The sequence below is a fragment of the Notolepis coatsorum genome (assembly GCF_963971535.1).
Source record: "Notolepis coatsorum genome assembly, chromosome: 11".
Classification (NCBI taxonomy): Eukaryota; Metazoa; Chordata; class Actinopteri; order Aulopiformes; family Paralepididae; genus Notolepis; species Notolepis coatsorum.
The window spans coordinates 27366530-27382886 of NC_140175.1; the positions used below are offsets into that span (position 1 = coordinate 27366530).

The 16357-nt window shown below is 43.3% G+C and overlaps 1 protein-coding gene across 1 annotated transcript in view; it reads right to left on the reverse strand.

Annotated features, from left to right (window-relative positions):
• mamdc4 (MAM domain containing 4) overlaps window positions 1-16357 on the reverse strand; it is a gene marked incomplete at both ends in the record, with an annotated part of 52837 nt that extends 36480 nt beyond the window's left edge. The window contains 8 exons of the mRNA XM_084324877.1: window positions 642-745; window positions 1183-1338; window positions 1791-1916; window positions 4963-5196; window positions 8949-9074; window positions 12659-12817; window positions 13654-13746; window positions 16303-16357. Coding sequence (XP_084181003.1) covers window positions 642-745; window positions 1183-1338; window positions 1791-1916; window positions 4963-5196; window positions 8949-9074; window positions 12659-12817; window positions 13654-13746; window positions 16303-16357 — 1053 coding nt within the window. The remainder of the gene's footprint in view (window positions 1-641; window positions 746-1182; window positions 1339-1790; window positions 1917-4962; window positions 5197-8948; window positions 9075-12658; window positions 12818-13653; window positions 13747-16302) is intronic.

Genomic DNA, 16357 nt, shown 5'->3' on the forward strand with positions numbered 1-16357 from the left:
TCCCGGCTGTTCCCTGGGGAGACCTCGGAGGTCCCTGGGGGACCCTGGACACGATCCTTTCCCCAACCCGAGTGGTGGGGGTCGTCACGTGGGCCATCGAGACTGAGGTTCGACGAGCCCAGTGCGCCCAGCCGGACCCAGGCACCGGACCGAGGCACCGTCTGTTCGTGCCCTCCGCTGTCCGGCCGCAAGTGCTTGAGTGGGGGCACTCTAGCCATTTCACCTGCCACCCCGGAGTGCACCGAATGGCCGAGTTCATCAGCCGGCTGTTTTGGTGGTCCACTCTCAAGGCGGATGTCGGGAGTTCGTGGGCGCCTGCACCATCTGCTCCCGGAGCACGGCTTCCCATCGCCCACCGGCAGGTCTCCTGTGCCCCCTCCTAATTCCCGGTCGACCTTGGTCCAACATTGCCTTGGACTTCGACTATACTGTACAAATCCTTAGTCGGGGACAGCCCTAATGTCTATACTACTATGCACTACTACAGTAGATGAACAATACCACTTACCAAAGGTGTACCCCTCCTGCTGACTTGTTGTACACAATCATTGTAAATTTGTAAGTCGCTTTGGATAAAAGCGTCAGCTAAATGACTAAATGTAAATGTAAAACATGTAAGGGTGTTTTGAGCTTAACGTTACCTTGCAGGGATGTGTGCTATTGGTAGGCTCAAGGAGTGGGCTTTGGAAGGATGCCCAATCCATCGTCATACCCCCGTCAGGCACAGTGACGTAAAGAAAGTGACCTATGAAGGATTGTCAATCATAATTGATTGAATATACAAAAAATGTCAATAAGACAACCATTAAAATTCAATATACAGCGATACAGTGTTTCCCATAGGCCACTGACCTATCTCAAACACTGCCCTCTTTTCTTGATCCTCCAATCACAACCGTTGCTGCTTTTTTCGGTTTGCCCGAGGAACAGTTGTGATTGGAGAATCATGAAAAGAGGGCGGAGTTTGAGATAGGTCAATATACACAGGCAGTACATGCAAGACAAGATATTGTCTTGTATTGTGTTATTGTATCAGTTTGGGAAATGTATATGTGGTAGGCCTACTTTTAATATTGAGGTGGTGCTGCCATAAATAAATCTGTGTATGGGGAAAACACTAATAGATCAGGATATACTGTGTGTAGAGTGAGTCTCGACTCTGGTGAAAATGAGGTACTGCACCTGTAGCACTGTTGGTTGAGTGATCTCTTCCTGGTCCTGTCAGAAGATCATCAGAGGCGATACTTCTTTGACTCGTCCTCACCCACGGCAGCGTAGATATTGTGCTCAGGTCCCATTCACACAGGTCCTTCTCAAAGTCACAGCCCCAATATCCTCCTAAAACACACACAGCATGCACACATAATCGGCTTAGCCATTGGTATGTTTTTATCTACAAAGCCATTTTGGGTCAACATCCTGGCTACTTGTCTTGCCTTCTGATTCCAAAGCAAAGTTCTTATGGTCGAGTTCAACCCCCAGGACCTACAGTAAACAGAATTCAAGTTCAAGTTCTGTTTTATTTGTCACATATAAGGTACATCATGTACATTACAGTGAAATGCTTGGTCCTGTATGAGCCTCCTGAGATTGTGCTTCAAACAGTAAAAAAAAAAGTAAAAAGAATAAAGACCAAACACTATACAAAATATACAATAAAACTAAAGTGCAAACTAAAGTTGAATTGTTACACTTCTCTATTGCCCTGTGGGATCATGTCGAGTCATGACATATTACAACATAGTGCACCGTATCTTATCATGTAGTTATATAGTATATGAGTCTCTCACCGCAGTTCGCCTCGTCGGTCCCGTCGCCGCAGTCGTCAGTGCCGTCGCAGACCTGCCGCTGCTCCACACATCCCCCACCACCACACTGCAGCATGTCTGGCACACAGCCATTCCCTGTGACCGGCACTGACAACGGATAAGAGTGAGACACGGAGACAAGAAAAAGTGAGACAAAGGAGATGGCGTGGCCTCTGGAACCACGAGTGTGCTTGCTGGCCTAACGATGGAATCCCACCGGAGTTGTCTCTTCTCCTGTGGTGTTGGTGTTGATGGTGTTGGTGATGGTGTTGTTGTTGTTGTTGTTGATGGTGTTGTTGTTGTTGTTGATGATGATGGTGGTGTTGATGGTGTTGGTGATGGTGTTGTTGTTGTTGATGGTGTTGTTGTTGTTGTTGATGATGATGGTGGTGTTGATGGTGTTGGTGATGGTGTTGTTGTTGTTGTTGATGGTGTTGTTGTTGTTGTTGATGATGATGGTGGTGATGGTGGTGATGGTGGTGGTGGTTGGGGTGTTAGTGGTGGTGATGGTGGTGGTGATGGTGTTGATGGTGGTGGTGGGGGTGTTAGTGGTGGTGATGGTGGTGGTGATGGTGTTGATGGTGGTGGTGATGGTGTTGATGGTGGTGGTGGGGGTGTTAGTGGTGGTGATGGTGGTGGTGGGGGTGTTAGTGGTGGTGATGGTGGTGGTGGGGGTGTTAGTGGTGGTGATGGTGGTGGTGATGGTGTTGATGGTGGTGGTGGGGGTGTTAGTGGTGGTGATGATGGTGATGGTGGTGGTGGTTGGGGTGTTAGTGATGGTGTTGATGGTGGTGTTGTTGATGGTGGTGGTGGTGGTGATGGTGGTGATGGTGTTAGTGGTGTTGTTGATGGTGGTGGTTGGGGTGTTAGTGGTGATGATGGTGGTGATGGTGTTGATGGTGGTGGTGTTAGTGGTGGTGATGATGGTGATGTTAGTGGTGTTGATGGTGGTGGTGGTGTTGGTGATGGTGGTGGTGGTTGGGGTGTTAGTGATGGTGTTGATGGTGGTGGTGTTAGTGGTGGTGATGATGGTGATGTTGGTGGTGTTGATGATGGTGGTGATGGTGATGATGATGATGATGATGGTGATGTTGGTGGTGTTGATGGTGGTGGTGGTGGTGTTGGTGATGGTGGTGGTGGTTGGGGTGTTAGTGATGGTGTTGATGGTGATGTTGGTGGTGTTGATGATGGTGGTGATGGTGGTGATGATGGTGATGTTGGTGGTGGTGTTGATGGTGGTGGTGGTGTTGATGATGGTGGTGATGGTGGTGATGATGATGATGGTGATGTTGGTGGTGTTGATGGTGGTGGTGTTGATGGTGGTGGTGTTGATGGTGGTGGTGGTGTTGATGATGGTGGTGATGGTGGTGATGATGATGATGATGGTGATGTTGGTGGTGTTGATGGTGGTGTTGATGTTGGTGGTGTTGATGGTGGTGTTGATGGTGATGTTGGTGGTGGTGTTGATGGTGGTGGTGGTGTTGATGATGGTGGTGATGGTGGTGATGATGATGATGGTGATGTTGGTGGTGTTGATGGTGGTGATGATGGTGATGTTGGTGGTGTTGATGATGGTGATGTTGGTGGTGTTGATGTTGGTGGTGTTGATGGTGGTGTTGATGATGGTGGTGGGGGTGTTAGTGGGGGTGATGATGGTGGTGATGATGGTGATGTTGGTGGTGGTGATGTTGGTGGTGTTGATGGTGGTGTTGATGATGGTGGTGGAGGTGTTAGTGGGGGTGATGATGGTGGTGATGGTGGTGGGGGTGTTAGTGGGGGTGATGGTGGTGATGATGGTGGTGGGGGTGTTAGTGGGGGTGATGGTGGTGATGGTGGTGATGGTGGTGGGGGTGTTAGTGGGGGTGATGGTGGTGGTGATGGTGGTGGTGGGGGTGTTAGTGGGGGTGATGATGGTGGTGATGGTGGGGGTGTTAGTGGGGGTGATGGTGGTGATGGTGGTGATGGTGGTGGGGGTGTTAGTGGGGGTGATGATGGTGGTGATGGTGGTGGGGGTGTTAGTGGGGGTGATGGTGGTGGTGGGGGTGTTAGTGGGGGTGATGATGGTGGTGATGGTGGTGGTGGGGGTGTTAGTGGGGGTGATGGTGGTGATGGTGGTGGGGGTGTTAGTGGGGGTGATGATGGTGGTGATGGTGGTGGTGGGGGTGTTAGTGGGGGTGATGGTGGTGATGGTGGTGGGGGTGTTAGTGGGGGTGATGATGGTGGTGATGGTGGTGGGGGTGTTAGTGGGGGTGATGATGGTGGTGATGGTGGTGGTGGGGGTGTTAGTGGGGGTGATGGTGGTGATGGTGGTGGGGGTGTTAGTGGGGGTGATGATGATGGTGGTGATGGTGGTGGGGGTGTTAGTGGGGGTGATGGTGGTGATGGTGGTGATGGTGGTGGGGGTGTTAGTGGGGGTGATGGTGGTGATGGTGGTGGGGGTGTTAGTGGGGGTGATGGTGGTGATGGTGGTGGGGGTGTTAGTGGGGGTGATGGTGGTGATGGTGGTGATGGTGGTGGGGGTGTTAGTGGGGGTGATGATGATGGTGGTGGTGTTGATGATGGTGGTGATGGTGGTGGGGGTGTTAGTGGGGGTGATGATGGTGGTGTTGATGATGGTGGTGGGGGTGTTAGTGGGGGTGATGATGGTGGTGATGGTGGTGGGGGTGTTAGTGGGGGTGATGATGGTGGTGATGGTGGTGGTGGGGGTGTTAGTGGGGGTGATGGTGGTGGTGTTGATGATGGTGGTGGGGGTGTTAGTGGGGGTGATGATGGTGGTGTTGGTGGTGGTGGTGGTGGTGTTAGTGGTGGTGATGATGATGGTGATGATGGTGGTGATGGTGGTGGTGGTGTTAGTGGGGGTGATGATGGTGGTGATGATGGTGGTGTTGATGATGGTGGTGATGGTGGTGGGGGTGTTAGTGGGGGTAGGGTATACACTAGTGTCAGCTCTCTCATTTCTAATTTATATCTTTGATCACAAAATAATCGTCAAACAAGCGGGAGGCAGAAACTAGACAGCATCTCAAACCCTGCCCTCTTTCCTTGACCTTCCGATCACAACGGTTGCTTCTCTCAAAACAACAACAGTTGTGATTGGAGGATCGAGAGAAGAGGGCGGAGCTTGAGAGAGGACCATGCTTAGAGGGGTACTCACAGGGCAAGGCACATTCCCAGAACTCCAGGTCGTCTATGGCCACATCGCCCCGGCTACCCTGGGCGCGTTGGGAATGGAGGCGGACTCTGAAGGGCACTGAAATACGCCCCAGGTACACCCAGGCCTCTCTCCATCCACGCACGCTGCTGACCTCGGGACGCCACACCACGGCATCGTTGGTGTCATGGCGCAACACGGATGCCCACAGTGGTGTGGATCCCAGACCGGTGTGACCTAACAGGGAGCAGAGAGGAACACTTCGTTAAAGCCTGACTCTGAGATTGTTTTTTTTTTTTTTACCATATACATGTGGAGTATATTCACATACATTCAGGAATGTGGTGAATCAGAATTGATCAGTTTTACCCCTGTGTTTACAAACATGACAAACATCTCATGTTATGAAATTGGTTTATTATAAAATAATGCAAATAATTTACATAGCTAAAGCAAAGTTTCTGTGCGCAAAGGTTTTTTCAATACGGGAAAGTGCAGCGGACTAAGCGTCTGTCTACCACCACAGAGACAGTGGGATCGAATCCAGCTGTGGTGCTTCCGGGTTGGCCGACCATCCATACTAACACAATTAGCAGTGTTAGCAGGTGGGAAACCCGGCGAGGGTGGGTCCTGGTCGTTGTAAACAGCGACTACTACAGTTCGGTCGGGGCGCCTGCACAGCAAGGGAAGGATCTGGGAGAGGTAGTGTGACCTTCCACACGTTACACTCTCCCAGTGAGAGTCCGCGCTGCCAGGTGAAAAGAAGCGGTGGGCTGGCTACACATGTGTCGGAGGAAGCATGTGATAGTCTCCGCCCTCCCAGACCGACGGTAGGGGGTAGAGTGCGCAACGACCAGGAAGGGGATTGGGAATTGGCATGACAACTAACATTGGGATGGGAGAAAAAACGGAAAAAGAAGGGGGGAAAAGATAATAAAAAAAAAAAAAAACATTTATAAACTACTGATAAAGAACACAACAAACCATGAATTTCAAATGTATATGAAATGTATTTATTTAATTATAAAAGTACATCACAGCAATAATCAGAGTGTAATGTTAAGTTGCTCACCACCTCATAACATATGTACATACAATTTTGTAACACGTTTAAAAACAAACATGTTCTACTCTCCTTTCTATTTCTCACCCCTTTTTCAACTCTCCATTTCTTACCCCCTCCCTCCGTCCCTCAACCTTAAACCCCAACATTGAGCAACATTCTGATTCATTTGTACTGACTAATTTTAGAATTCTACTGACCTGACATCATGCTAGAAGGGGTATAATATTTCATCTATGGCACAATGAAATGATTGAAATCTAATGAGAGGTATGTAGCTGGTTGAAGTTTTCAACCAGCAGATCTATTCTGGGTTTGGTTTTTGAAAGTGCTATTCTGAGGTCATGCTGAGCATTTAGTCTGTTTCTGTATTTGTTTTTCAGGTATGCTAGAGTAGAAAACCCAGATTCACATAAGTATGTGGTGCCAAACTGAATCAACACATCTACAGCTTTAAAAATTATTATTATTCAGATTCTCACCGGGAGAGTGTAACGTGTGGAAGGTCGCACTACCTCTCTCCAGATCCTACCCTCGCTGTGCAGGCGCCCCAACCGAACTGTAGGGGTCGCTGTCCACAATGCCCAGGACCCACCCATGGCTTCCCTCCCCCTAACTCAGCCAAACGAGTTAGTATAGCGATCAGCCCAAGCCAAGGCAATGCTGACTCTCCGGGAGTCGAGACCGCAGCCTCTTGCATTGGTGACGAGCACAATCTCCGCTACGCCACCTGACCGCCCTATTATTATTTTTAAATTTTCTTTTTTACTTTTTTCTTTTTAATTGGCGACCCAATAAAAACGGGTCCGTGAGTTTGGGAAACACTGGAGGATACACTGAAATACACCAGAACTATTTCAACATTCAGGAAAACCTTACCATCCATTATTGCAACTATTCGATTCAGTGTGACAGATTAAATGATTCACAGATGATACCAGATTACCACAGGAGCCCATACGAAAGATATTTGCAAGTAACACAAAGTGTTTAATTAAGTGTGCACCGCCCCTGGGCCTTTTTGTTGTTGATTTTACTATAATCAATTTGACTATAATTGATATCAGATTATGACACTCACTGTGCACACACATCCACATGTACACACTCACTTTAAACAAACACTCACCTTACCACTCAGTTTACTCACTTTAGACACTTTAACACACTTAATATTTATCTATTATTAAAGAGATTTGCACTACATTCATACCTCATTTGCACCCTACCCTTTATAAGATTTGTACCTCATCTCATTTCTGCATTGTACCTCATGTTACTCATTTTACTCTGTATTGTATATTGTATGTATATTGACTTTACTTACTTCTTAATTACTTTTTTTTTTTAACTTTTGCCATTGTGTAGTGTGATGTTTGGCTGGTGCCAACGTATGGCAGGCATTGAGCCTGTAGCCAAAGGTTGGGTGCTACCAGTGGTGGTGAAGGAGGCAATTTCCACCCTACATTGTGGGGAGTGCTTTGAGTGTCTAGAAAAGCACTATATAAATGTAATGAATACCTGTTCAAGAGAGATGTCCATGATTTTTTCTTCTGCTGATTTAAGTATGATTTTATGAATAATCTGCAGTGTAAGGTTAATATAATTAAACCAAAATTATCAACAATCCATCAGGATAAGTGGAAGGTGGAGATATGGAAGAAACCTAAACTTAGAAAATATGTTGAAATGAAAGAAGATTTTTTTACTGAACCTGTTCCTTTCGGCCATGGGATTTGGTGAATTATATGAATATGTACTGTTGGACTGTGGTAATTCCATGTAGGAATAAATAAATGATGATGATAAATGATGTAATGTTACATTTAAAGAGGGGACGGAGGTCTGTGTGCCCAGTTAAGGTCTGGCTGTGGAAGTGGGTAGATTCCAAGTTACACCTGAGGAGGAGCGGTTGTGTGTTCTCTGTGATCTGGGAGTGGTGGAAGATGAATATCATTTTGTTTTTCACTGCCCCTTGTACACCGACTTGAGGAGCGTTTTATTTAAATTGAGGAAAGTTCAATTTGTAAATCCGGATTTGTTTAGGAAGTCTGAGAGTTGTATGTTGAGTTGTCTTTTTGTTGAGGAGATCAGTTTTGCAGGATTTTTGGAGAAAGCATGGCACTTGAGACAAAACACATTATATCCTATATAATTGTATATGAATTCCTCTTGTCTATTTGAAGTAAATTTTTTACAGCTTGTTATGTTTTATTTAGTTAAATTTTTTGTGGCCATCTTGGTCTATATACTTATTGTTAAGTATACTATATACTTATTGTTAAGTATACACTTATTGTTTATGTGTCTTGTAAGCCCATATGGGCTGGACATACATCTGTAAGACACAAACATTTAAAATATCAATCAATCAATTATTAAGAAAAACTGAAAAAGAAGAAGATGAAAAAAGAAAGGAGAAGGGGCGGCTGGGTGGCGCAGCGGACATTGCACTCGTCACCAGCGCAAGAGACACCGGGTTCGAATACGGCTGTCGGCGTTGCCTCCGGCTTGGTCCGGCCGTCATACTAACTCAATTGGCAGAGTTAGCGGGTGGAAGTCGATGGGTGGTAATCTGGACGTTGTGGACAGCGACTCCTACAGGTCGGTTGGGGGACGCCTGCACAGCAGAGACAGGAAATGGCGGGGGTAGTGTGAGCCTCCCACACGTTACACCTCGCCAATGAGAGTCCGAGCTGGCAGGTGAAAAGATGTGACAGGCTGCCTCCTCGTGTATCGGAGGGGACACGTGATGCAAGGCTTCTATCCTCCCTACAACCGGCCAGTGGGGGGCATATGCGAGCAACATTGAAGACAGGGGAGGGGAGAATTGACACAGCGAAATTGGGATGGGAGGAAAATAGAAAAAGAGGAAAAAAAGTGGATAAAAAAGAAGAAGAAAAAAGAAAGGAGAAGAAGAAGATACCTGTGTCCCAGAGGAAGTATCTGATTCTCATTCGGCAGGTGGGTGAGGAGTCTCTCATCTCTGGTGATATCAAGACGGTTGTGCTGGGAGAATCTTTCATCACTGAGGTCACTCCCATAAACCAACCTGCATGAAGTGGAGTCTATTATTTCACACACATGAAAATCAATAAACATCTTTACGCCAAGTGATGCTGGTGGTGCCGGCTGGGCTGGCTGAGAGAAAGGATAATGTCACTTTCTGATTTTAATACCACTTGGTTGTATATGTCTGTGAATGTCTTATCTATTTTATTTTCATGGTTATATGTTGTGTTTGACACGAGGAAGAGTAGGGCAGATGTTCTGCACCAGCTAAGGTCCTTACAGTAATGACAGATGACTGGCTCAAGGAAATTGATAACTCAAAGATGACTGGTGCAGTATTACTTGATTTTAGTGCTGCATTCGATGTCATAGACCATGATCTGCTCATCGGTAAACTAGAATGCTATGGGTTTTGTCCAACAGCCATCATATTTATGAAGAGTTATCTCACAAGTAGGACACAAAGGGTTTATTACACTGGCAGCTGGTCTCACTCTAAGGCAGGGGTGGCCAACCTTTTTTGAACCAAGATCTACTTTTTTATTTACCACCTAGCCCGAGAGCTACCAGCCAAAATTGTATATTGTAAGCCGTCATTTGAGGCTTTATAAAAGCAGCATAATGAACACAAATCTGTCAGTGCCGAGTCCGACCTCATCTTAAATAACAAACAGCATTGCTTGTTGTAGTTAACAAGGAGAGGAAGAGTTGATTTAGCAAAAAAAAAAAAAATTTTTTTTTTTTTTTTTTTTTTAATAATCAAATTTTATTAATCAAGATCTACTTGAAATCAGCCCGCGATCTACCTGTCGATCGCGATCGACTGGTTGGGCACCACTGCTCTAAGGTCTTAGACTGCGGGGTCCCGCAAGGGAGCTGCCTAGGACCACTCATATACGCCATCTTCACAAACGACTTACCATCAGTTCTGTGTAAAGCAACTGTACAAATGTATGCTGATGATTCCACATTGTACTATGCTGCAAAAACTGTCAGTGAACTGGACAATGTTTTTTATCAGCTGAGTTAAATATGGTGTTTGATTGGATCAAACGGAATAAGTTGGTACTAAACATCTCAAAAACCAAATCAATTATCTTGGTTTAGTATTAGTGTAGTATAACTGTATTGTCTTAGTTTTTGCTAATTATCTGGCTAGCTAACCTATATATAGGTCAGTGGCAAAAAAACGTGATCAATCTCAATCTCGTTCTGCCCTCATTTAGCTTGACCGAGGAAAGCAACATTTGTGATTGGTAGGTGAAGAAAAGAGGGCGGGGCTTAAGATTTAGCCACTGACATATAGCCAGCTAAGTTAAAAAGACAATACAGTTATACTACACTAATACCACATAAAGTGACACTGCAGGTCAGAACACAGACGCATATAACAAGTAATACGCCTGCGCACACACTAACAGTCACTTTAGCATGAACACACACACACACACATGCTGCACACGCTCACACTCAATGGTCACTTTACACAATGAAAAGGTCACTTTAAAAAATAAAAAAGAACGGGAGTGGTTCTTGTATAGTAAATAGACGGATATAGCAAGATAGCATAAGGATATATAGTATAACTGTAGATTGTATAGTATAGCATTGTATAGTAGTGTACATAAGACCCAGTGCCTCATCTGTAGCTAACATTGCATTGCACTATCGCAGGACCTTATCATGTTTTACCATGCTTTTTGTAAACTTTATGTACATTATACCTGTTATGTCTTATTCTTATTACTTGTATTATTGCACAAATGTCTTATTCTCATTCCTATTCTTATTACTTGTATTATTGCACAATCGCCGCGGGCATGACCTCCCACATTTCACTGTATGCTTGTATGCCGTGACAAATAAAACTCTTGACTCTTGACTTAAATACTCAAAGTGGCATTCAGATGTACAGTGTACAGAGCAACTACTTTTGTAGTTGCAGACGAAGCAACCAAATAACGTACTACAAGCAAACTACCGATAAGACTATAGTCAGAAACTGACCATTATCATGCAAAATGACTATATGGTGTGGACTATGGGGTCATATAAAAAGGTTATTAGTTGGTTTGGTTAGCTAATAACTTTAATAATAACCCAAGTGATCTTTTTGTCACTGCAGCACCCACTTTACCCACTTTAGAACACCTAAACACACTTTATATTTATTGGTAAAGAATTTGCACTACAACCCATACCTCATTACACCTTACTGTAAATTGTACCTAAATTGTACCTCATCCCATTTCTGCATTGCACTGTATAGTATATTGCATATTAGTATATTGTATGGTAACTCAGTTACTTCTACTCTGCATTGAACATTGTACATATGTACATACTGAACACTTGTGTCTACGTACTTGACTTCTATTTTATACTTGCTATACTTATTTTATTTTATACTTATCTATTTTTGTCTAGCACAGTCTCTGGAGCGTAACAGAAAGAAGCATTTTGTATAAAAGTATTCTGTACTTCTGTATGACAACTACGGTAATAAAGAAACTTGAACTTGGGTGGATATCTAATTATATCCCAGAACGATGTCTGGGATATTATGGATTCACCACAACTACCACAGCAGATCCTACGTGTGAACGAGACAACTTGAATAGCTTTCATTCAAATATTTTCAAATGTGCGGTGCACATTCGTGACCCCTAGAGGAAGAACCCACTTGATTTCGGTCACCACGTGACATTTCCTCTAGCCGCGCCACCATCAGGCCAGACTTTTCCACCTGATTCTCACCAAACTTGCTGTGTGGAATCAGGAGACCAACATATTTAAATGTATCATTTAGATAATTGATAGGCCAAGCCATATGACCACCAGATCCAATCAACTTCCAGGAAAAACACATGGTCAACAGAAGTGATTTGTCACTTGTGAAAACGCCGTCCGATTTCCACCAAACCACACAGACTAATATATTTGCCTTACAGCAGCAAGGAGGCCTGTGGAGTCTGAGTCATCTGGCATCATAGTGGCGCTGTTCCCATAAACCTAAAAACATTAAAGGGGAACTATCTTATAAATGGCCTTTTTCAGTGTTTAGCATTGTTTCATAGCTATGTAGACTTATATTAATAGGATCTATGTCTCATATTGGCGCATTCTTCCAATTCTCCTCTCACAATATTCACCCTCACTGAACTGAGTCATCTGAAAATGTGCTGATCTGTGATGTCAGAGATGTCTCAGCTGCATAATAATGTGGCAGTTGATGTGGCAGGGTTAGGGTTACAGTGGTTGGAGCCCAGCCTCAAAACGGCTTAAGATCTTGAGGTAGAAAAATGCTGTTTTTGAGTACTTGATTAGAAATACAAAACAATGAAAAAAAAAAAAAAAGAAGAAATTACAGAGGTGTTCCATAGACTCACAGGAATTGTGTAAAAGTGCCCAAATAGTGAAATAAATAGTAAAATAGTTCCCCTTTAAAAACATCTAAATGACTCAGATTATGGGCGTGGTCAAAAGGTGGATTGAGAATTCGAGGCCGTTGGGGAATACACCCACTGCCTGCCACAGACAGCAAATCATGTGTAGTTATTTGGTAGATATCTGGTTTTGGAATGAGGCTTCATGTAAGTCTATATTATATATTATATATTATACCTGAAGCCGTCCCAATCGTATGGTCCGAGGAGGGTCCGCTGTCAGGAAGGCTGGGCCCTCTTTGGCGCCTCTCCCAGGTGTATGTATCCACTGACTGGGCTTTCCATCCACACAGCCCTGGGTCCTCAAAGTCACACACAAAGTCTGTCTTTCTGTAGCCTGGGGGATCGCCAGAAAAATACATGTTCAGACAAAGTATACAGTACAGTAAAACACAAAAGCTTCAATCTTGATGTTAGAGGATATAAATAGAAAAGGTATATGTCACTACCAATATCAAGTATTAGGCCTACACCAGGTTAAAGTACTACTAATATCAAGTATCAGGCCTACACCAGGTTAAAGTACTACTAATATAAAGTAGCAGGCCTACACCAGGTTAAAGTACTACTAATATCAAGTATCAGGCCTACACCAGGTTAAAGTATTACCAATATCAAGTATCAGGCCTACACCAGGTTAAAGTACTACTAATATCAAGTATCAGAGAGAGAGAGAGAGAGAGAGAGAGAGAGAGAGAGAGAGAGAGAGAGAGAGAGAGAGAGAGAAAGAGAATGAAATGCAACAAAGGTCACACAGGCCAAATTTAAATCGAAGAGTCTGCAGTTACAGGGTATGCCCACTAGCTTGCTGAGCCTTATCCAGGCGTGTCCGCTGGGAAAGTGTTCATTGGCTATACGTTACATTAGTGTCTGTCACAATGTGTTACATTAACACATCCTTCCTGGACTATTATATATTGCACATATACTCAACTGTGAACTGATCTGAACATTATATTATATTCTATTGTACTTTTTTTTATTCTAATTTAGTTTATATATTCCATTTAATTTTTTCAACTTATCTTACCTTTTATTTTATTTACCAACCTACTTGTTTTGTAAAATTCCTTGTACTGTATGTGCAAGTATTTGGCAATAAAGACTTTTCCGATTCTGATTAGGTGTCCCTGCACTGGGAGAAGAGCTTGAATCAAATTGAGTTCTTCTTACCACAGTTATCCTCTTCACTGCAGCCATAACAGTCGCACACAAAGTCACACTTATTCTCCTCTGCTTGACATTCGTGTCTCTGTGAGCCAGCAGCTGTGAAATAGGAGATTCGTAATTTGACACAACTAAACCAATTATTTTCAGTCATAAAGAGTACATTCTGTTGCAGGTCACCTTCTCACTACAATTCCCAACTCAAATTAATTTTATCAAATGTTAGGCTATATCCAGTGGTGGGTGAGTATTTTTACTCAAGTACTGTACTTAACCCTTGTGGCTTCCTAAGGATTTTGACACTCACTGGGCTTAAGAGATGAAATGATACATCATGTTTAAAGCCATATAATTTTAACTGTTTACTATTTAAAAAAAAAAGAATCCCCATGATTAACATTAATAGCCCAATCTCAAGATATCTGTAACAAATTACAAATATTTCCGAATTTTAACCACTTATATTTGTGTTCGTTTGATACCAAGTCTGTTTTTATTGAAAAAATTCATATTCATATCCATATTCATCATATTTCTATAAATTTTAGACACCATATTACAGCGTGTGAAAAATAAGCACCGGTTAGTACTATCTATTACTAAAAGGTATGTATTGTTTTTTTTTAATGCCTGGTGTAATTATTCTGTTTATTTATCGATATATGATGTGAAAATTAGAGATTAGAGATAAAAAAAAAAATATTTAGACTTGCGGTTTTATGGCGGTTTTATTAACATGGAAGTGGATGGGATGAAAAGTGACGCTAGGGATATGGGAGGTACCCTATATGACAAACTTTTTTTTTAGAGCGTTTCAAATCATAATCTTTTGACATAATGAAAATATATGTAAAATGAAGATATGGCCCCAATTTCATGAAATAATAATAAACACAGACACCGCTGTGCTCACACACAAAGTCAAGAAAGTAGAAAAATAGTAGAAATCATGACCAGGAAGCCACAAGGGTTAAGTACAATTTCGAGCTAAAGGGAACTTTATACTTTTACTCCACTATATTTATCTGAACCCGTCAGTTACTAGTTACTTTGAATAAAAAGATGTTGCATAGAAAACATGGCAAAAATCTTTGAAGATTATATACATTCATAGTTGAAGCCTGTCAATTTCCAGAGGATGTAATCAGAGCAGCATAACTGGAGCACACATACCACTTTAACATAACCTGTAGAGGTCAATGGATCAAGGGTTGAATGCTCCTGACCACTGGAATACACAAATGCCATGTAGAATTCATACTTTTACTTTAGATACTTAAGTACATTCAATAGCAAATACGTATCGATTTTTACTTAAGTCGAATTTGAACAGAGGACTTTTACTTTTACCAGTACTCATTTATTTGGGTATTTCTACTTTTACTTAAGTAAAGGAACAGAGTACTTCTTCCACCACTGGCTATATCCCACTCATATGGATTACAGAAATTCCAGCTGACACAAGCCTCAATCCTCCTCTTATCATGACATATTACTTACAATCTGCCTTTATGGATCTGCCACTAATGCATAAAGGCTCAAAGGCCAACTAGGTCTTTGCTCATCAGGGCAGCACTTCTGGGAATTCCATTCGTGCATCCAAAGGTCTCTGATTACAGAATGTATTCAATCAAATAAAAGCGTTCGATTACTTTACACACCGACACACATCTTGCAATAAGATGGCTCATTGTAATATACACTGTATATTATGTTTTAGTGGCATATCAGAAGGTGCCCCTATCTTCAGACACAGCCTATTGTAACAACATTGATATGATACTGTTGTGTGTGAATCTCAATGTGATCCCAAGGAGAATATGGAGAATGTCTACCATCGCACAATGCCAGAAAACAAGAACGATTTTGTCCCACCCCCTAATCTGTGACATCACCACAACGTACACCTCCCCAGAGATTCAAATGGTAAAGTAGCAACAGTATAGCAAAGGATGGGTTTTCTCGGGTTAGAGGTTAGACAACAAATAGCTCCACTTTAATATGAATGCTATGTAAAAAAGGGTCAGGCAATCACTCTGTATTGACAAAGTTAGAATCCCATTCACCGTCAATGGGTCAGCTTGAGGCTGGACATCAGAGATCACAGACCTAATCGGTGCTCCGATTTCTACCAATGGGATGAAGTCACTCATCTCCATGCTGATCACCATCCAGATCCATTGGAGTGAATGGCTCATGGTATGTTGAGAGGAATTCAGGGAAGGAAATTAGCACATGTCGTCTGGGGTTGGTAGGTTTATCAACTGTTCCAAGAAGAAGACACTGACAGATAAACCCCAACTCTTTTCTATTGTAAAACTCTACTCTACAGTGGCTCAGGAGGTAGAGCAAAGGTTCCCGGTTCGATTCCCGCTCCTCCCGGGTAGCGTGTTGACGTGTCCTCGAGCAAGACACTTAACCCCTAACTGCTTCCCCGATGAGCAGGTTGGCACCTTGCATGGTCATTCACCCGCCGTGAATGAATGGGTGATGAATGTGAGGCATGAATTGTAAAGCGCTTTGGATAAGAAGCGCTATATAAATGCAGTCCATTTACCATCTACTCGGCAGGTAAACAGTCACTATGACCAGTTGGAAGGAAAAATAATGAGTTTAAAAATCAGTGAGTTGAAAGTAAGATTGAGCTTCCCTTACCCAGATGAAGTGTCAGCAGCAAGACAAGGCCTAAGCTGCTCTCGTGTGACACCAT